General features: G+C 35.1%; 1 protein-coding gene across 8 annotated transcripts in view; it reads right to left on the reverse strand.

The window, feature by feature from the left end:
• Positions 1-23,466, reverse strand: part of LOC149552326 (Pentatricopeptide repeat (PPR) superfamily protein) — a 156,211-nt gene that overhangs the window by 27,758 nt on the left and 104,987 nt on the right. For all 8 annotated transcript variants that reach the window (XM_089787856.1, XM_089787855.1, XM_089787854.1 and 5 more), the window contains one exon: positions 15,586-15,679. In XM_089787856.1, coding sequence (XP_089643982.1) covers positions 15,586-15,679 — 94 coding nt within the window. The remainder of the gene's footprint in view (positions 1-15,585; positions 15,680-23,466) is intronic.

Here is a 23,466-nt window from a genome sequence, read left to right on the forward strand (position 1 = left end):
TTTGAAGCACGAATTCTAATTCAATCAGAGCTAGGAGATATCGCAATTTTGCTCAGATATCGATTTTTGGAAATTTAATTGCTGTTGCAGGCTGACTTGTGGCTCTTCAAGTATTTAATTTTAGTTTTTAGCATTATGGGCCGACTTGTGCCTTAGATTGGTATAAGTAGGGCTCTTGTGGAGTCTTTTATTGATTCAGTTGGGATGGAAGGAAGGATAGATGTAAATTTGAAGAGCTAGAGTTGCAGCTTAGGAACTAGAGGATCTCTTGGTGGACCTGAGGGTACAAGTGTGGGTTCTTCTTGGTGTTTTTATCCAGTTGTGTATTTGGACTAGCTAAGATTGGTGTTATCTTCCATTGTTATTTTATTCCCGCTATGTGGTTATATTGCTGGAGGCTAGGACATCTCCTTTGGGGATTCTCTTGCCTTATGCTGCATCAGATGCTATCAGAGCGAAGGTTGTTCCTTGGTGTGTTGACAGAGCGCTAAAGCTGAGGTAGTTTACACGAGGATTTGCAAAGAAGGTTGATCTTGTGGCTGATTGATCTTCTAGATTGGTGGATTTGTTGCTTAGGGTTTGCTAAAATTTTGGAAAATGCCTCCAAGAAGATTGGACCCTAGGGCAATTGATGATCTTAGTGATGCTGTAGAAGAACGGATCTCAAAGAAGGTTAGAGCAGATTTCAGATTTGAGATGGAGGAGGTTAAAGCTAGTGTCAGATCTCAGATAGCATTGATGAAGAGTGACATGATTGCTGAAATTATAAGTGCTTTAGGTGGTGTACCTAGCCATGTGGGTACCGAAGGTAGTTATGAAGAAGCTGTCGAAGACTTTGAAGTTGCTGGATCGAATAGTGAGGACAGAACTGATCATGTGGAAGACCCTATTGGAATTAGGGTTGGTCAGTTTGCTCGACCTGGATATCAGTTAAAGTTGAAGCATAAGATGGAGGTTTCTAATTTCTCAGGTACTTCGAATCCTGAAGACCTGATTGATTGGATTGGTGAACTGGAAGAGTACTTTGAGCTTGAGGATAATGAGAATCCACTCAGAGTAAGGTTGGCACAAACTAAGCTGAAGGGACATGTTGCTCTTTGGTGGAAAGAACTACAAAGAGACAGAGAAGAGGAAGGTGAGATGAAGATCTCTAGATGGAGATTGATGGTGTGTAACATCAGCTTATTCTACATCTTTATATAACATCGGGTTATTCTACAGATTACAAATCAGCTGAATTTAATATTCTAATTATCTGATAAGATATATCTAAACTAATACTGCAGTTAATCAAAACTCTAAATCTATTTTTATTACTGGTTATCAAATTTATTCTAATGTCTAAGAATATTGAATTTTAACTCTATTCTAAAATTATTGTCAAAAATCTGCATCTAGTATACTTAAAGAATCCATTTATGATACATCTAATTACAGGGAAGAATTCTATCAGTTATATACATATAGAAATAATGAAACTTAAATAAAACAAAGATACGTACAGATTTACTTGAAAGACTTTTCCAATTAATTGACCAAGCTCTAACTTTGGTGAGAGGAGAAGCATTAACGTAGGCTTAACCTCCCAACCGCAGACCTTTTTACTTATCCCCCACAAGTTCTAAATAAATAGAACAGCCCTCCCTAACCTAAGGTCAGGCTTGGGATGTTCATCGATCCATTCATCGGAGTACTCAGGTGGGTTGAGGTCCCAACAACTATTCGATTGAATAGTTGAAGTATCAGGACAACAACATGATCATTTTGTTGTGGCATGCTCGCCCTTTTATCGCCCTGGCCAAGGATTTCAGAGGTGGGTTTTTATAACCCGATCTCCACCGCTCAGCTTGATAATTAATTCTTCAAAGTGGGTTTACATGAGCTAATCAGATTATTTATTTATCAACAATTACTGATAATCTTGCTTATTTTTCTTGTGACAGATTTATCTACACTTTTCACCATCAGCAGATCTTTAGATCGGTGATTCCTCGGTGCCTGAATCCATTACATCTTAATCAAAAGATTTTGGTTCTACCTACTCAAATCTTCCTTAGTATTCAGACTTGATCTTATTACTGGTTTTTATGGTTTGATACAGAACAGTTTATAACATAACTCCACAGATTTATGTCATGGGTTGATATTGGTATAGTTTCACACCAGAAAGAAATAACATTGAGGTAAAATCAGACAATAAAAGAGATCAGAGGTCTTATTAATTTCTTTATCAACTCTGTCTTAGACACTACTTACTGTTATTGCTAAACAACGTTTGCAAATTCGGTTGATATTATATCGACGTGATAAGCACAATGTGGAATTATGACTCAATCTATACATTCATCTTCTTCACAGTGATTCAACTCGGCTCAAAAAAAAAAAAAGACAGGAAAAGAGATGGAAATGAAACGTATGCAAAGAAGATATAAACATTTCCGGTTCACCCTTACTTGTCTGTAGTATACTGTGCGTCCTGATTGGAGAAGTCTTCAGTCTTCACTGAAGTCCGTAGCTCAAACTATATGCAAGGATGGCTTCACGTAATTAGAGTTGAATGCTTTCGCAGTGGAACCAGATTTTAAAGAAAATGTTGGAAACTGAACAGAGAGGTCGATGGATATTTGGATGGAAGACCCAAGACTGATTACTCACAGCAGAGAGACTTTCTTATGCACTAGCTCGGGTTATAGAAAGATGATATCTTAGAACATGGCTAGACGTGAATAGGCGGATTTCTTCTACTTCCCCGAAAACGACAAAGACAACATATAAATTGATACGCACGGCTTTACATCTTCTGCCGTTACAAGAATACATTGCGGTTTGAATTTCCATTGATTGGAATATGAATCGTTGGAGCAAGAGGTGGATAAAGGTTTTACTAATATAATTTAATGTTGTATTATTATTTTGGTTAAATTATAATTAAGTATATATAAGGTGACATTATTGTATTATAGATCTAATATAATAGTGCCACTTTACAAATATTTAATTATGATTTTAATCAAAATAATGATATATTATTAAATGATATTACTATTAAATAAAGTTAAGAATTTTCTTATTTAGTTTTTAAAATCTTATATTATTTTTTTTAGCTCATGTAACTTCCCACTTTGTTATTTGTTGTCAAGCTTTAACAATCCTGCCATGGCGACTTTTGATCAACCCTGATATTCCTGATAACTATATCATATGATCATTCCATTTCCGTATGACCTCATTTCGTAATGCTTCCTCTCCTTCTCGAGTCTTTATCCTGCAACCTTCAAAACAATCATTCTCGCCAAAACATCAATTTCATAATTAAATAGTATCGTTAGGAATTTCATCATACATAATAACTGATTGAACAATGGTTAAAGAAAAATTATATTCGTTTCGGCTATAAACTATATTCATTTCATATGAACACAACGGCTATAAACTATATTCATTTCTCATGAGCACAACAGCTATAAACTATATTCATTTCACATGAACACAACGGCTATAAACTATATTCATTTCACATGAACACAACGGCTATAAACTATATTCATTTCACATGATCACAACGGCTATCTTTTAACTAAAGAGAAATTAGGGCAAAAATTGGGATGTAACATGGTGACTAAACTAAAGGCTAAGTTCATTCCTGTTGATTATGAACTTGAGTTGTTTAAGAAGTTGCAGAATCTAAAGCAAAAGGATATGACTGTGAAAGATTATACCGAGGAGTTCTACAAGTTGACTATTCGGTCTAGGCATAGAGAATTGTCAAAGGAGAACATAGTGCGGTACATTAATGGTTTGAGATTCAATATTCAGGATGAGGTTGGTATGTTGAAGATTTCTTCAGTTGAAGATGCTTATCAATATGCTTTGAGAGCAGAGGAGAAGCTAAAGAGGAAGAATCAAGGTAGTTCCTGAGGGAAGGAGAAGCAGGATAGTTCAACACAAGCTAAACTGAAAGTAGAAGGTGAACCAAAACCTGTTGAACAGAAACGAAGGACAGGTGGAGGTGGGTTCAGAGGTAATTGTTTCAAGTGTGGTCAAGAAGGGCATAGATCTTTTGAATGTCCGATTGGGAGGACAACTGCTGTTGTGAATGAGGTTGCAATCCAAGATAATCAGCCTGAGCAAGGAGACAGTTTACCGGCTCGACGAGTATTGATTGGTGAGAGGACATTGAATTATTGTCAAAGGACAAGTTTGTTCAAGACTTGTTGCAAGTCTGGTGGTAAAATCTGCAAGGTGATTGTGGATGGTGGTAGTACTGATAACCTCGTTGTTGAAGAGATGGTTCAGAAACTTGGTTTGAAGAGAATGAGACATCCTTATCCTTATAGGATTGGCTGGTTGCAATGTGAGCATGCTTTGGAAGTGAGGGACCAATGCCTTGTTTATATCCAAATTGGGCAGTATAAGGATCAAGTGTTGTGTGATATTGTGGATATGAACAATTGTCATGTGTTACTTGGCAGACCTTGGCAATATGATTGCAAGGTTGTCCATAATTGTGTTAGGAGTGTGTTTATTGTTGAGAAAGGTGGTAGGAAGTTTTCCTTGATTCCTTTGCAGAATGAAGAGCTCTGTAGAAGGAACCTAAGTATTGGCAGCCAGGTTGAGTTGGCAGATTCTGAGAAGGTTGGAGATCAGCATGGAAAGAAGACCTGTGGAACACCTGTGATGGATATGAAGAAGAAGAAGAAAAACAAGGGAAAGAGTGTGCAAGTTGAAGATTTGGAGGACATGTATGTGAAGAGTCAATTTGGGATTCGTGTGTTGAATCCTAGAAGATATTCTTCCAGTTAATAGAACATCTTTTCAAACCTAGGGTGTCTAATGCAGGAGCATCCTAGGCTTGCTTGCAATCCTGCATGTTTGGAGGGATTTTGGTTAAGTGTTGAGGACCATTGAGCTTGGATTTTGGTGGAGTTATGTTTTCATGGTTAGGGATGTGTTGGAGACACATTGGGGAACCTTTCCTCATGATTGCATAGAGATTGGATGGATTGAGTTTAAGTTTGAACTATTTTTACCTTGCTATTGGAACTGTGTTTTTCTGGTTTCTGGGTGCCTATTGCAGGCCGTATAACTAATTTTGCGCAATGAATGAGAGGTTGCACATTTCAGGGATTAAAGAGGGCCTAGAGTACTATCTCTGGCTAAAAGCGCAAGTTCTAATTCCTTATAAGTTGGGAGATATGGCAATTCTCCTGAAGTATGGATTTCTGGTAGTTTTGTGCAACAGTTTTTTGTGCTTAACTTTCGAGATGGATGCGCACTTATCCTTGGTGAATCAGCCTTTGCGCCTTTAAGGAGTTGTAGTGGACCTAAAGTAATACCCTCATTTCGAAGCACAAATTCTAATTCAATCGGAGCTAGGAGATATCGTGATATCGGTTTCTAGACATTTAATTGTTGTTGCAGGCCAACTTGTGGCTCTTCAAGTATTTAATTTTAGTTTTTAGCATTTTGGGCCGACTTGTAGCTTAGATTGGTATAAGTAGGGGTCTTGTGGAGTCTTTTATTGATTTAGTTGGGATGGAAGGAAGGATAGATGCGAATTTGAAGAGCTAGAGTTGCGGCTTAGGAACTAGAGGATCTCTTGGTGGACCTGAGGGTACAAATGTGGATTCTTCTTGGTGTTCTTATCCAGTTGTGTATCTAGACTAGCTGAGATTGGTGTTATCTTGCATTGTTATTGTGTTTCCACTGTGTGGTTATATTGCTCTTTTGGGATTCTCCTGCCTTGCACTGCATCAAAAGACAACAATTTACTATTATATTTTTTTGTGAACGAATACAAGAACCCATAGTCTCATGTGCCACTCTCATGAGGATTCAAGCATAATAGCTAGTAAGATACAATGTTTCTTACTAGATACTCTCAAATTTAATAAAAGCACTATAATCGAAGCCCAATGTCTTCAGCTCTAAGTGATTAGAGCGACTACTATCTATTACAATTTATCCTTCTGTAGCAAAAAGTCTTCAAAAGTTCAATGACTTTAAATACAATATGCAACTCAAGTCTGTACAATTGAATTCAAATCCCTTTTGAACAAAGCAGTAAAACTCACAATCAACTTAGGAAAATGTCATCACATAACAAGTTGGATTGGCACAAAGTCTCAAATCAAACCACCTCTTTTATTGCAGCAATTCAGATTTACATCTAAGCTCAAAGTCTCAGATTGCATATATAAATTGGCATAATTTTCCTAGTTGCCAAAAGATGATCATGTACAATGAAGTTCCTCCTTTATATGCAAAAAGAAGAGAGAAAAAGGTGAGAGAACAGGAGAAACCCTCAACCACCTTGACTTATTCATAAACAAATTCTTAACTAGCGTTGACTTATTCAAAGTTGCATGTCTAATACAGTTACAACTAGATTAGATGTTACAGCTTTGCATATGATACTACCAAATGCAATTACATCTTATTTTTCCATTACATGTAATATGTCAATTACAAATTACAAATGCCTGATGAAAATATTCTAAGTGCTTTATTGGTCTTCGTGCTACTACAAGACGCCCAATGTTTCACAATTGTTGTCCTCAGGTTTAGTGGAAACTGATGGAAATATTGTCGTTGATGTCAAGAGCTCTCAAGATATTCTTAAACCTTGTCATTAATGTCAAAGTTAAGATGCCAAAGCATATTATAGAATCTGTCAAAAAATTAAGACCAAACAAGTTCCAAAGTGACAGAGACTGAGCGTGAGTGAAGTACCATGCATATATATCAACATGTCATAATATGGATACTTATGTGGCTAATCTCATACTATGTTGCAACTGGATATGGAGGCCATAATGGAAGCATTGTGGAAAGCAAAGCAATCGTATTTCTATTGTGTTTGTAGGAGATTTGTAAAGCAGCTATTTATGTCAGGTAATAACATGTCAAACAATAATATGTGAAGATCTTGATGACAACAAGAGTAATGGCTATGACACAAATACAGCAGTGAGATATGTATAAGTATATATGAAGCAACATGTATATTTTCTAAGAGTAAGTATGAGGAATCATATCTCTCAAGACATCAAACATTTGGGAGTTTGACAGCCACAAAGTTACAAACTGATTACAATAAACAGAATATATGAAGGGCACTCAAAATAAGTAAAAGAGATAGGCAATGAATCGAACTTTGTGAATACACGTTGTATAAGATCTGCATAAGGGCAGTGAAAATATATGAAGTCATGCAACACAGTGAACATACACAGGCAGATTTAATAAACAAATAATTTTGGTATGCAAAAGCTGTTGATATGTCTTCCCACGTCACACAATATGCTGTATGCAGAATAAAACAAAAGTCAAGAGAAAAATAAACTATATCAAACAAAAATAGAAATTTCAAATAGCATAAAATCACAAAATAAGAAAAAGACAAAATTCATTGTCTTATCTACAAACAAGAACAAAGGGGCAGCAAATATTTCATTGAAAAGATATGTAAGACAAGTTTGAGTGAAGACAAAATAAAAAGGTGCCGTCTTTCTTAATAGAGAAAGAATTAAGGAGGAAGCCCGATAAAAGACAAAATCTCCATTTAGTGCTATGATGTCATCAAACCATATAGCAAGTCATCGTGGATTCCCAGCAAATTAATTCAGAAAGAACAGACTATATTTATTCAGTGGTGACGAAAAGTCTTGGTGGTCAACAGCATAGAAAACGGCAAAAATTGCAGACAAGGCCACATAAGCTACATTAGTAGTGAATATTGAAGATGACGATACAAGTTTAATCAACAGCGTTGTAATGTCCCCATTTTAGCAGTTGACCAAGTGTGTGTGCGTTAGCCTTGTTCTACATGGTCCCGAGGGCTAACGAAGGTTTTAATGGGATCCTGGAGTGTTTTGGCCTAGTCATTTTTAGTTGGGCCAAAACGAAGTTGATTTACTCAGTTTCAGGTATACTTACTATTTTTAGTAAGTCGGCAGGACACAGTGCAGGTCAATTTTGGTAATTGGATTTGATACTCCTCAGTGAGAGCTTTCCGATGAGCTATCACTCGCATTATTCGGAGTCCGATTGCTAATACATTTTAATGCCCAAAGTTTTATTAAAATAACGTCTAATTTAATTGTAAAATATTAAAGTGTTACTTTAATATTTATTTTATGGGGATGTGTACCCAAGGGAGACATAAGGGGTATTTTAATATATGTTTTATATACTACACATCTTTTATCCCACATTGCCCACATGAGTTGAGCGGAGCCTTGGAAATAGAATAAAAGGAAGCATTTGTGGCTTCATTAGCCAGGTTGAATATGAGAAGAAATTGGTGTGTGAGTTGCAGCTCCGTTCTTGGCATTTGAGGACGTCTATCCTCTCTTGTAACATTCTAGACGTCATTCCCTTGGGGTTTGGCCTTTGGAATTCTTTGTTATTGGCTTCATTATCAGGCAATTTAGTTGCATTTCCAACTACAGGCAGATTTGGTATTTTGCTCATATCTTCTTCACTACTTTTCCGACGCTTATGCCGCTTTGAGGGAATGATATTACGAAGGTAGTGGACTGATTGAAGGACAAAGCACTGTAGCAGCAAGTTCGAAAGCATGGGCTGGAGTATTATGTCAATATTGCTGAAGTAATTAGTGAGTTGATAAATCTGCCATGTATTTGGTTTTATGAATTCTCAAAATAACATTTTATTAGCAGCAGTTCATTTCCACTTTGCATATTATTGTAGTTTCTTTCTTGTTTATGTTGTATGATACCAATTCCATGCACAAAACACAACAAACAAATAAACATTTGATTTCCGGAGTTATAAAGGGTTTAAAACATTAAACGGAGAAATAAGAGGTTGAATGCAAACTGTTTGACAAAATTCCTTTCAGCAAATTGGTTTAGTTTTTTGGGACATCCAGGGGTGCCCATTACAAGCGTTGGAATCGTGGAGCAAGGAAATTAATAGTTTAAAAATAAATATTGCCCAGATATGAGTGGAAGACTTGAGTCATAAAACAGGCATAAAAATGAATATTAACATTGGTAAAGACACATAAGTCGGCGGTTTGAATAAATATGTCTGATACGAACAATAGAAGGCAGATTTGTTTAATACACAGAAAGAAATTGCATATGGAATATGGAAACTTTTGGAACAACGAATGGATACATGCGTTAAACCCAAAAACAGGCTTTTGGCGCAGACATCAAGACTTATGCATGGATCATGAATGGATAATGTGCAGCATAACATCTACTTATAATGAATTGTTTATGTTTTTATTCTAAGCAAGCATGCAAGAAACAACCATCATGAGTTTTTACTTTTTAGTCATATCGCAGCAATATAACAAGCACAGATGGAGTGTGTGCAAGCATGAAAGTGGGCTTTTTCGATGCAAAGGCATGTTGCAAAGTGAGTTTGCTTTCCTTGATAGTTTCATTCAAGAATGAGGTTTTTAATCTTGACTACAAATGCAAGCAAGATGAAGTGCTTGCATATGCAACTTGGAGAATTTAGACGGAAGATAGGAGAGCACATAATATACAAAACAAATGCAAATCTGAAAATGAAATGAAGAGATATGCAAACAAAAATAAAAGAACAGATATATACAACATTTCCCTATGAAATTCACATGAAACAATACCTTTTTTTTCTCAAGAGGCAAAGGAAGAAGTCTTTAAACCTCTTGCAAAAAATCTGAAAATGAAATCTAAGAGATTTCTTGGATTTAGAATGATTGTAAGATTGAGTGAGTTCAATAGACTTCAAATCTTGACTCAATCTTTATCAAATTGGAGTCAAAATTTGTAGCTTGACAAGTGTAGGAAGTTAGAGATTAAAATTACACCATTTTACCAACCATTTTGACCAAGCAGTGTGCAATATGCAAAAAATGGATTCCATAGCATAGAGTGTAATTTGAAAGAGTTCTATGCAAGGTAAGAATGATACGAAATGCATTAGAACTTACCTTGAGCCAAATACCTGATAGTTTGATGGAGAGAGATGCTCAAATATAAGGCATTTTTGGGTAAAACTGTGCCTTGGATGGATTGTTGAATGAGCAAAAGCCTCTATAAACTCCACATTTGAATAGCTAGAAATAATGCTTGCCCACTTTCATGTAAAAATGACCTTATAATCTTAAAAACCTACCAAGTCTTCCTCGAGTTATGAATGATTCAAGGTTGCCAATCCCATTTTTCATTAAAAATGCCCACAATGGTGGACTTTCCCAAGCCAAAAACATGTGTTTTTGAGCCTAAAATCACCACTTTTGTTTGGACAACTAAAAAGCCTAGAAGTATAAGACGAACTTTTAGATACCAAAAATATATGCTTTTTTGTTGGTTGAAAGGATCTCTGCAAATCTAGTAAGACTCCTAATTATTTTTGTGTGTTCCAAGTGCAGATCCAAATGCATATATATAGGAGTAGGAGAGACATGTCTCTAGAGTCTATGTTAATTAATATTGGTTATGGTAACTTAATTTCCATTAGACATTATTAGCAACAGTATATATATAAATACACACACACACACACACACACACATATATAATTGATGATTAACCAAATGCAATAATGTCTAACCAATAACCATTGGGGATTAACTCTAGATCAAGTTTATCCGACTGAAGCTACAACATTAACAATCCCTCTTAGCTAGGGAGGATTGTTATAGAACACATTATGCTCTCAAGCATATAGAGAGATATGATCTCAATATGATATTCTTGGAATGACATATTTAACGATATCAACATATATCCATCAAGTCAGATATAATCCGACAAATGCTATTTTATCAACACTCCCTCTTAGCAAGGGAGGACTTAAACAACAAGATCATTTCACAAAATGGTGATCTGATTCTGAACAATCTTATCAATCTCACATTCTTGTGATATAAGCACTAGCATCAACACCAAGATGCCTATCAACAAGAATGGCATGTCCTAGAAAGATACGAGTTATCTAATTTTTGGTACACATCAAGACAATACTAAATGTAGTCTATCAGATAACAACCTTGAACTCAAGGACAACAAAGTAGTCTCCATTATGACAAGTATCACAATCTCCAACACACTCCAACACATCAACTTAATGTAGTCTGTTGTAATACATTACTTATCATTATCTCTGACACATTAGGGGAAAACAAATTAATGAAGTCTATCATGATAATAGATCAAGAACTCAAGAACAACAAATGTAGTATCATGATCTCTGGCACATTCTGGGGCAACTTAGTGCAGTCTATCATGATACATTCGTTATCATAATCTTTGATACATTCTTGGACAAAAACTTGATGTTGTCAATCATGATAACAAGTTAAGTCATTGTTGAGATTGTCACCTTTAAATAACCACCTCACAAATAAATGAATGAAAGATTGTCACCTCTCATGATGTTTTCCAACAGAACCATGCAATAACTCACATGATATCCACTATGAACTATGTCAAAGGGTGGATCCACCATAGCTTCTCCTAGAGGGTGGAACAAGGGTTTTCACCTCAAATTTCTCTCTTACAAAGAAGAATGCATTACAAAGAATTTCACCTTGAACTTCTCCCTCTTAATCTACTGACTTTTCTGTCCAAGATTGCTTCTCAGGAATCTCAAACTCCCTCTAGAACTGATATCAACCTTCTGACTTCCTCGTACAAGGTTGCCTTTAATAAAGTATCATAGTCCCTCTTGATATGGAATGATATTCATAATCTCAATCATCAAAGATATTCTCTTTAAAGGCCTCACTTTATCCGGCCTAATCATCAAATGACTAATAAATTCTACATCACTTCTTTAGAGCTACTATCATAGGATTGAGTGGGCACAATATTTGGTAGCATGTGTAAAGTACCAACCTTCTTTTCCTACAAGAACATCCTTACACATAAATGAAAAAATTAAGACAAATGGCTCTTTATAGTATGTATCTAATTACAAATAAGAGAGAGACAACAAGTTGATGAATATAATACTCAAAGCTAATAATTACTTATCCCCACATGAAGGCCATATGCATCAAATCAAAAAATGACTCCATATAAGCATTTGTCAAATAATAGGAACGAAACATTGGTTATTATTCCCCACAATGTAAATTCCCACTTATTCCAAATGCACTGAATTTGTTTGCAATTCCATGCTTTAGGTCATACTAGTATTTAGATTGAAATCATCCCATTCCAACCAAGTATGAAGGTTGACTCAACTCAACTCGCTCATGAAAACTCTTCTTCTATCTTATGCTTGTCATAGCATCCCCCTTGCACACTTGTGCTCTCAGCTATATACAAAGGCTTAAAATCCTAAAAAAATTTGAAGGCTAGAAATTTATTGTTGCACAAGTGGGTAGATCAAAAGGGTATGGCAAACAAAATCAAGTCCTCTCATGCCATCCTAAGTGGATGAGTTTAAACATAAATAGGAATTTTTATTAAGATTCAATCAATCTCTTCAGACTTCTACAATCATGGTTCAATCTCGACATCATTCAGTGAAGAGCATCCAGGTTATGCTGATTGTAAAGTCATGCATGTCATCCCTCTAGCAAACTCGAGATCAATCATCAAATTAAGTAGTTGTGGATTTGCTTGTAAACCTTGGAAGGAGAACATTTTCCGCATGATGAGTTGACCAAGATTAGTACCATGGATACCCTAACATCATAATGTTACCACAAGATATAAATCATCTTCTAATGAACGCATATACTTATTTGAGGGTCTCAGTTGTGTGGTTATAGGTTTTCCAGCGGCCTATGATATATTTGGCTCCATTTGAGGGACTTACTATTTATAGTATGTCAATCTATTGGTTCCGATGAGCTCAATTGAGTTAGAGGAGTTGGAGGATGCTCTTGGTTTTTATTTCGGGCTTCCTGTTTGAGCTCCAAGAATCTTGGAGGGAGCATCTATTTATAGTAAGTCACCCTATCAGGTTCATTCATCATCTTTTATCATCAGGATCACATTGGTGTTGTCAGATTTCGATTTTGATGCTTCTTCAATTGTTTTCGCAAGACGTGTGAATTATTATTATTATTCATCTAAATACGTTGAGGTTGTTATTTTTGTTCGTGTTGTTGGTTGGTCACCTCAGTATCATAGCTCACTGGAACTAGGACAAAAAGTTTTAAATCATGGGAACAAGAAACAGTGGCCTTGCATGTTAGAATATTAAGTTATAGTGGAAAAGGTCATTTTCGGAGACAAAAGCAAGTAATAAATTATATTAATGACCCTTTATTATATTTTAATGTTGTGTAGAGAAAGCTTCTTAAGTGAAGTTCTTTTGGGAAACTAGTATCATTTTAAGATTATAAATATGTGGACATTTGATGATGAAAGCATCCAATTATTTGATTATCTTATCTTTCTTTGTTGTCTTTGTGACACTTCTGAAGTTTTGAAATTTTGTGCCCTTGCTGAAGTATAAGGATTTGGGATCTACAACTGAAATATTGTAGATTCAATTCTGAGATTGCTTGGCAAATTGTGTTGAGGTATACGATTTGTCATTTCTCCTACTGTATTAACTATTGCTAAGGAGAAGTTTAATTTTTCCTATTGTTGGAGGTTGTTCTGGAATTTGTGAAGGGATTCACTAGAATTGTTATATCAAATTGTGTGTTGGTTGATTTGGAGTTGGTTGAGCACCAATCTATATCTGTTGCTAGGTGTTATCTTCTATCTACACTTTGGGAGCAACATTTTCCAAATCTGCAGTTGTATTTGTTTGTTGGAGAATTCTTGCTGCTGCTAGACTTCATTCCAAAGGGTTTCAAAGCATGTCTTACCTATAAGTTCATGGATTGTAACTTCGAATTTTTCTAGGTATTGTTAGTTTAGATAATAGGGGATATTTTATCAACTGGGTTGTTGGTATTTTGTGAAAATACTCATTATCTAAGTTGATATTAAAATCTGGAATTTTCGGTTGTATATTCCCTATGTAATATCCAAAAAAATTGAGCTGAAATAATTATTGTAATATCTTCTATTTTTTTGCTATATTGCTGTATTATAAATTGCAAAACCTCAAAAACAAAAAAACAAAAAAATCATTTCTTTGGCACAGAGTGTTTGAGAGCTAGGGGGCTCATTATAGTCGTATCAAAGCTTGCTTGCAAAGTGTTTGACGAAATGTCAAACAACTGAATTATAAAAAGATTTGGTGTTTGATGAGGTTATAACTGGTTGGAGTTATTACATTAATGTTGAGTATCTCTGAGGGTTTCAAATCCCAGGTACTCATGCGTCAATCAATTTTTATGGTGGTTTTTACAACTGTGGGCAGACTCTGGATATGATCAGAAGTCTACTTTTGATTTAGTCTTGGTTTTGCAGTCATTTCTAGGAAATCCATGAAGAAATCTGATGCATCTCTTTATACTGTAGACAATAAATACAAAGGTGCTACTTTTGCTTCTTGTCAGACTGTTTAGTTGAGGTCCGAGGCTAATATTATAAGATATACAACACCTTCAGGATGGTCTCACAGTGTTGTATTGTGACATCTAGAGTCTGTTTAGATGAGTAAAAACTGTGTTCCATGGTAAGACAAAACACACTGACATCCAACACCACTACATTCATGAGTTGGTTCAGGAAGGCTTGGCTGAACTTGTATATCGTCCATCTACAACTCAAGTCCATGATATTTTTCACAAAGACCCTTGCTTGTGATCATTTCACAGTGTTCATTATGGAGGAGAAAAGGGATGGTGAACATTTTTTTTACAATGTTCATTGTGGGGGAAAATTCAAGATCATAAACATTGTTAGTTTTTGTTTGAAGACGGTTGTGAAAATTAATTGGTAGTTGTTGTAATTACTTGTTCTGTTAGTTGGATTCTGTTCTAATCCCATTCCATAAAATGTAGTTCGATAAATGATTTTGAAACAGGAAATGTTCCTTGTACTAAACACTTATCTTTGCATTTGTTTTAATTAACTGCAGATCATTCTTCATATGTTGTTTCTAATGTATAAATAAGGCATTGAATTGCTTAGTATTGACTGGAATACACATGATCATTCTTGTTTGATAGCACCAGGGACACCAGTAAAGTGTTCTTATTCCACGGACATGATCAGGGGGTATAATATGATTAACAGGATGGGAATACTCTATAAAATACATATAGATATAAGTTTGGCTTCAATTCCACTCTTCCTACATAAATAAGGTGAAATTAGTACAATACTTTATGATCAAAGGAGGCCTCAAACATTATACTAAATTCCTTACTATGACCTCATTATTTTCAATCAATTATGTGGACAATCGAGATATGCCTCGTACTCAAAACTTTACCTTCAACTCAAATTAATCAAGAAATGGTCAAATACGAACAGTTAAAAAAAGCCAGCACATAATTTGGTTGCAGCAGTAGGTCCTAAGCACTACAAGTGTTGCCCTTTTTATAAATTTAAAAAAGCATGAAGGGAGACATTTTCCATAATATAGAAGTACTATTGAAGACTGCAATAATTGCATTGAGAAAAATGGTTTGCAGAAACATGAGCCACATGGATATTCGTTTAATGTTTGATGCATTGGACAAATCAATGGACTTACAGTGTACAATTCGGGGAATAATGGCTTCCCAGAATTCAAATATTCATCAAAGACCCGTTTACCTCCTTCAAGATCTCTGCAAAGCAGATAACACCTGCTCACACAATAAGAATTTATTAGACCGACTAGACACAGAAAGAAAAAAATTTCAGAAAAGTATACATAAAACTAATTGCCGATAGGCTTTCACTTGTGGGCAAGAGCCCACCGGAATGTTCTCACGCTGGTGCTTGTGACGGCCAGAAAATGCGACTAACAGCTATTTCAATTTTTCCGATAACAAAATTATTTCCATCAAAAAAATGTCACGCGAGATCAGAGGGTTTGTAGTCATCTTTCTTCAGAATGGACACCGTGTTGCTTGTCGTTGTGTGATTAGATTACAAACAAGACATGCTCCTTTGTGAGACACATTGAATAGATAATGATAGATAAAACTAAGGTGCGAGCATGAGCAGAATTTGTGGTTGTTTTGTCAGCTTGATGCAGGAGCGGTGAAAGCAACATGGGCAAAATTTTCATTCTCTCAGTTTGCAGCAGGGATTTACTTTGGAACCGGTGGAAATAGCTGCTAGGATGTCGGAGTAGGCGAGATTGGTTCTTTACTGACCATAGATAAGCGACTCATAATGATGGTTAGCAGTTGTAAGAGCCATGCAATTTGATAAATCATTTGGTTTCTTTTTATTTTTCTATGATTTTGTATAAGACTTATTTGACATAGATGTGAATCTTGAGCAATCTGCTAAATTATAGCTTTCAGAAATTAGATTAGGTTGGCTTGTCACATAAGGAAGTTTGCATAATGTTTGACGTAATGCCTATTCTGTGAATTACCCACTTGCATTTATTTTGATGTAATTTGAGTTCAATTACATGACATTTACAGTTGATTTTCTCCCATCTTAACTATTAACTTGTTTTAAGAGTTACAATTTTGACAGATAATTGTCTCAAAACAAATGCAACATAACATAGGCATGTTTATGCCAAGAGACTGTCATTATCAATGGTTCAGTTATGAATAGACAAGTAGTGCTAAACACCATGTGTTGTGCATTCCAATTGAATGAACTACCTTGGAGCTGGTTCTAAACCTTGACTTCTTAATGTTGGATTTGATCCAGTACTGCCATTATCTGGAGGAGGTCCCACTCCCCATCTAATTCCTTCTGATTTTGAAGGTTCAATGAAATGACCTCCTCCATCGGTTATTCCAAGAGCAAACTAATTTGCAACGGCCATGTTGTTTTTGTTTGTTTTAAGTTTTTGTTTTTTTAGATAATATTATAATTTGCAATTATGATAGGATTTCACTTCCGTTTACTCTTTCTAGCTTTGCTTTGAAGGAATTCATTCCTGCAGATGCAATGAATTTAATGAGTTAATGAGAAATAGTAATACAATTATGAAACAATGTGGGCATTATACTCAGAAAAGGTTGGTTGTGCTCTGTATAAATCAGATAATGGTACGTTTTCCATTGTCTGCAATTATAATAAGGATTCCTCTTCACCCTTCCTTTCTGTTTCCTCTTTCTAGCTTTAAAATGTATCATCCTTTTGTGTGGTGGGTCAATGAATGAATGAAGTTAGTATAATCATTGTCAGGACCTGTAATTTTCTTGACTTAATTTATAGCGTGCTTTCTATCTGTGTATTTCTAAACTGGTAAGGACCCTCTTTTTTTCTGGACATTGGATCTTTGCTATCATTGTTTTCTTTTGCATGTCTTTGGGATCCATTATTTTGCGGGGTACGCACTAGAAACAATGCAATTCGGGCACTGATGACAACATTTTGTCATTCTGGAATTTTCTACATATATGAACTAATTTATCATTAAAGCCCTTTTGTCTTGTCTAAAGTTCTCATAGTTTTTCTCTTCTGTGCATGTATTTGTGGTCTTCATTTCCATGACTAGAAAACTGGAAGGACTTATTGAAGGACCTTATATTTTTTCTCTAATAGTTTTGTCCTTCTTAGCATTGTTTGTGTAAGAAGATTAAAAGGATTTACATACATTGGTTCAATATTCTGCTTGAAAGGGTTTATTTACTTAGGCTCAATGTATTCAGGTTTGCAACTTTAGATTGTGCTTGTTTCTTTTCTGAGCTATATCAATTTGTCCATCATTAACTGTTCATATTATAACCACGATACAACTTCAATCTGTTAGTGCCTATAGGTTTTCACTTGTGGGCGAGAGCCCACCCGAAATTCCTCACGCTGGTGCTTGTGTCAGACAGAAAATGTGGTTTCCGGCCCAGGTTTCCTCTCTCCGGCATCTGCATTACCCTAACCTGCTTATATGGGATTGAATGACAGAGCAGCCAACGCTCGACAGAGAGCTACTTTTTCGTAAGGAGCATGCACGAGTCTTCCATTTAGGAGTGGGATTTCTCCACGCCGCCTGCGGAATTACTACCCCTAAATAATGATCTATCGAAAGGGCTCATTTCAATACAGTAAACACAGCAGACAGAGATTTAACTCTAATTTCCATAATAAGAAAATAACATTGGATGTTATACTTTCAAGTTACTTGAAATGACTCTGGACTGGTCCGCACCGTGAAATATGTTATTCTTTTCTCTTGATCATATTTTGTGAAATGTTCAAGACCATGTTTTGTAAATTATCTCAGAAGATGAATAGCAGGATATGCGCAAAAATGATCTCTTTTGTATCAAACTCTTGCTTGGTCTTAATACACCTCCTGCATTCACAATGTCATTTTGTTACTGCTGACTGTTATTTTGTTACTGCTGATCTGTGTGCAGTGTATGTGGCTCATCAGGTGCCTTTCTTATTTGTATATTTGGATATATGCATGCTTTGAGTCAGATTAGAATACATGATTGATAAAATACCAAATCAAAAAAGTCATTTCAGACACTAATCTGTCATCAACATATTCAAGACAAATGAATCACTGGAAATCATCTGAACAAAAAGATCAAAATATATTATAGCAACAGTGTTCAATGAAGCTTGAATCTTATCTATATTAAAATCATGAATTAAAAAATATTGTGCAGCTAATTTCTACATCACACTACAAATCTTGCATATAAATTACGGAGAACAACACCAACACCTATCTGCTGTACTTTTGGACCTGCCAGGGTACAAGCGCTAGTCTATATTGTAGAACATAATACTAATCTATATTGTAGAACATGTACTTTCTTCTTCTGAAAACCATGTAAAGTTACATTGCTTATCCTTGTATAAACTGCACAAATACTGTCAGAAATTTGGAAGCAACCATACATACGAAAAAACATTGATAATATATGGGAAACTATAAGAAATCGGGATCATATAATTTTAAACAGTTTTATGCAGTGGTCATAAGTTCTACATTAGCTTCAATAATCTTTATGACTAGCCACTTCTCCTATCCAGCTTTGCAAGTAAACAGAAGTGAATATTTAATGGCTGATTCCTATTACTGAGAGTCTCATATTGAACCTGATTGCTACAATGTACAAAATAAAATTCAGACATTCTTTTTTATTTGGTTTCATTTGATTTCTCTAAGAATTCTTAATAATAATAAGTAAACATTTATATCACAAATCTCAAGTTCATAGTCTAAGAATTCTGTCAAACATTTGTATTATTATAACATTCTGAAATTATCACTTGTACTGCAAACACATAACACCAATGTGATGTCCCCTATCCTGAAAGAAGATTTAATAACTAATTAATAAAATAATGATTACAATATAAATAATTAATAGTAATTAAATCAAAATATAATACTAATTTATTAATTAAATATATTACTAAGATAACAAAACAATATAATAACGAAAATATTATATTCCTAAATAATGATAATAAATAATTTAACTAAATACTAATATTGACAATATAATTTTGATCAATCTAATAATACTGATCAGAACAACAAATCTAAATATTATTAAACAATTAGAAATAAATGCATTATTAAAGAGATTATGATAATCACTTATTATACATATACATATAAATGAAATAATAATCTCCATATAAAATAATGGTAATAATCATATCAATATTCCAAAATTATATTATTCATAAATGAGATTATATTCATATAATATAATATTGTATAAACAATTAGTCAATCAATACATAAAATTTACGATCAAAATGAAGGGGTGCGACCATTTATGACATAGTGACGACACATATTAAGAATGGGAAGTTTTCTAAATCCAGGGGGGAGAAAAATGACTACACTCTAATAATAAATAGATGACTTAGTGTCTTGATAACTAGTGACCCAAAGGATAACAAATTGTTGTCCTCTTTTGACATCACAAAATTGAGGCAACCCTACGCCATTTTCTCATGACTTCATAGGATTTAGCATCCTTGTTTTAGCATATTGATAAAGCGCTAAGTTTCCAGTTTGGATTTCAGTCTGAAATTCGGGTTCCACATCTACTCAATTTTTTTTTTTGGGTTAGGTTTGTTTTGGGTTCATACGTACAAGATTTTTTTTTTTTTTTAAAAACTTATATATATGAAAAATATGTTGTACCAAAAAAGTTCATACACCTATATGCTAATATTAAAGCAACATAGAAAAATACGCCACCACATATATTAATGATTTAGTTCAAATGACATAACAAAATGTCAAAATAAACATATGTTTTACTTCAAAAATAATCATGTTAATGTTACTAATCAGTCACATGTGATCAAATATCATCAAACAAATCATCATCATTATGCAATTGCAAATTAGAAGCACAAACAGTGCCTCTAGCATGAAGACTGTTAGGTCCATCCTCGGCATCAACTTCAACATCACTAAGTATCTCGTGATCACCATCATCATTTGCAAGTGTGTCAAAGTGGGATTCCAACTCTGTAGACTCTAGTTCAACATCCCAATGTTTTGCCTCCCCTTTTCTGTAAATATTTTCTTTGTAAGTTGTAAGCCTCAAGTTTGAATGTACAAATACCAAGTTCTATGTCTTCTAAGAATTTGGTTAGTGGTGATTTATTGAGTGGGTGAAGTAGTATAAATCAATGTTACGAGACTTGGACTCAACTCAGATTCGGAAAGTCGAAATTGGGCTCGGACTTCAAATCGGCCACCGAACTCTACGAGGACTCGAAAATTTTAAAAACCCATGAAATTCAAAGATTTTCTATGTTCCCCGGGGACGCGTACCCGACGTTTCAACGACAGGGGGACGCGTATGGGACGTCCCCCAGCCGTCCCCAAAAAGGGCAAATTACCAAGTGTAATAACCCTAACAGGTTATAACTTCTTCAAACACCAAAAATCTTTATACTTCAATGGTTTGACATTTCGTCAAACACTTTGCAAGCAAGCTCTAATACCACTGTAATAGCCCTCCTCAAATCTGCTCTCAAAAAATGCTGATGAAAGCTCATGGAATTTCATCAAACAATTCACATGCATGGGACGTATGACTGATATAGTATTTCAGCTGGCTTTAAATGGCTCTTTTTCAATTTGCATCAATGTGAATCTTGTGCTAGAAGACTCCAAATGGACTACACAATGGCCTAACATGAGTGTGCTACTAATTTTGACAATATTCAGTGCATATATATGATCTAAGCATGAGAAATGAACACCTACAGCCAACTGACATTTTTACAAACAGTTGGTATGCAAACTAACTGATAAATAATGATATTGAATTGCCTAAATGACACCAGCAACTATTATCTTCTTAATTTGCAATGAAATTTCTAATACAATGCTCATGAAATATGGCCAAGACTTTTGGCATTTACATGGATTACAAAATGATAATGCTGGTATAATGCACACTTACAGCTGAAACTTATAACACCCTAAAAAGTAATACTAACAAAGGAACCTGGTTGTAGATAGCTGTAATAATTTCCTTCAATGCTGCCCCTTTTGCTTTGCTTTTCCGATTTGCTTTTTCGACTGCTTTTTCGGATCCGCTTTTTGAACTGCTTTTACGGATTGCTTTTTCAGCCTGCTTTTTCAACTTTGCTTTTTTGGGCTGCTTTTTCGTATCTGCTTTTTTTGACTTCTACCATGTTGAATCTCAAGACCATATCTTTCAATGGCGTCAAGATTTCCAGCTTGAAGGGATTTCGTCCTTCAAACTATTGAGACAATCTCCAAAAAATTTCCCAATTTCTTTGATATTTCTAAGCATGCTTAAAAGAAGCTCTTCCATTTCTTTTATAGTGTTCTTACAAGAGCTCCATCCTTCGTTTTCTCAATATGGGATAAAACATAACTCCCTTTATGTAACTTATGTCTCCAATGTGTTATAAAATAAAGGGGACTCTTTTAATTTAAATATTTCCCACAAACTATAGTCTATGCATTAATAAAGTTAATTATTTAAATTTAACTTTATAAAATAGCTTTATCAATGCATAACAAATCTTATCAATGATAAACAAGTCTTCTTGTCGATTTTAAACAATTACTATCGACATACTGTTGCCACTGGATGTCCGCCCATGTCCAAGATGACTTACTATAAATAGTAAGTATGCCCAAAGTTGCCTCAAAACCCCTCAGAAAGACCTACAACTGAAACTATCTAGGCCAAATGGCCTCTAAGCCCCTTTAATGTCCTGGTTAGCCTACGGGACCGTGGGGACATAGGCTAATGACAACATCATGCTATGAATGCTAAAAAGGGAACATTACACCAAGGGACGTCCCCGAAACTTGGGGACGGCTGGGAAAAAAAAGGGGACGGCAAGAACAAAAAGGGGATGCCTAGACGTCCCCCAACCGTACCGGGTACGGCCAAGCGTCCCCAATTTTTTTTTTAGATTATTTTTTGTTTATTTTTTTATTTTTTTTAGTGCAAAAAAATTTAAAAGTGAATATTAAAAAATAATTTTAAGGCTCCTTACTAGGTCGCCGAGGTGGGCCCCACCCCTCCAAATCCAGTAGAGACAAAATAAGAGCAGCAGTCTGCTTCATTTTTCTATGTTATGTTTTTTATGTTGAACATCAACATGATTATGATACATTGATACTTAATACTTTATGGCAGCCCTCTAGCCTTTGGGCGTATAGCTTTAAGCATATTCAGATTTAGATTTTCAGATTTATCATGTTTATCATTATGATATTGTTCACTGATATTGATATGCATTTTGACAATTGAGCACTGAAATTGGATATTATTTCCTAAATGGCATTCAAATGTTGTATGTTATGGTTTTATAGTGTTTAAATGACATGCATTGTGCTTAGTTTCATATGAATGACATGTATATTTGCAAATTTCAATGTATATTTTAAAATTTTCCTATATATATATATAGCCGTCCCCGTTTACCGTCCCCCCCCCCCCCCCCCGGTCCCCAAAATCGCCAAAAAAATTTGCCATCCCGGAAACCCGTCCCGGAAACTTGGGGGAACATAGAAGATTTTTAAGGATTAAAAGATTTTTTCATGCATCTTCTAGTGATAAATAGAAGCTACTTAACACACACAATTTTGCATAGATCACATAAGTATAAAAGCGAACTTATGAAGGAAAAAACTAAATAACATAATATAAACACAGTGTCACTGTCAAATGTCTACAATATGCATGGATTATGAAATCCATGCAATCAAAAGTTCAAAAACATGTATCAAAATAACAGCTAGAGTGTAGAAGTCTAAGGCTCATGGTAGCCCATGTCTTCCTATGAATACACCTAAGATAAGTCATGGAAGACTCTAGAGCCATCCTCTCTCCTTGTGTCCAAGGCTAAACCATGGGAGCATCCTCATCCTCATTCTCACCCACATAATCCTCATGTCAAACTCTTATCCATCACTCCTAGCCTCAGGGTCCTACACTCGGTCTCCTCGCACTCTAACCTCCTCAATTTTTTTCGCTAC

The sequence above is a fragment of the Cupressus sempervirens genome, chromosome 6 (assembly GCF_028749045.1).
Source record: "Cupressus sempervirens isolate cs-2001-9-10 chromosome 6, ASM2874904v1, whole genome shotgun sequence".
NCBI classification, from domain to species: Eukaryota; Viridiplantae; Streptophyta; class Pinopsida; order Cupressales; family Cupressaceae; genus Cupressus; species Cupressus sempervirens.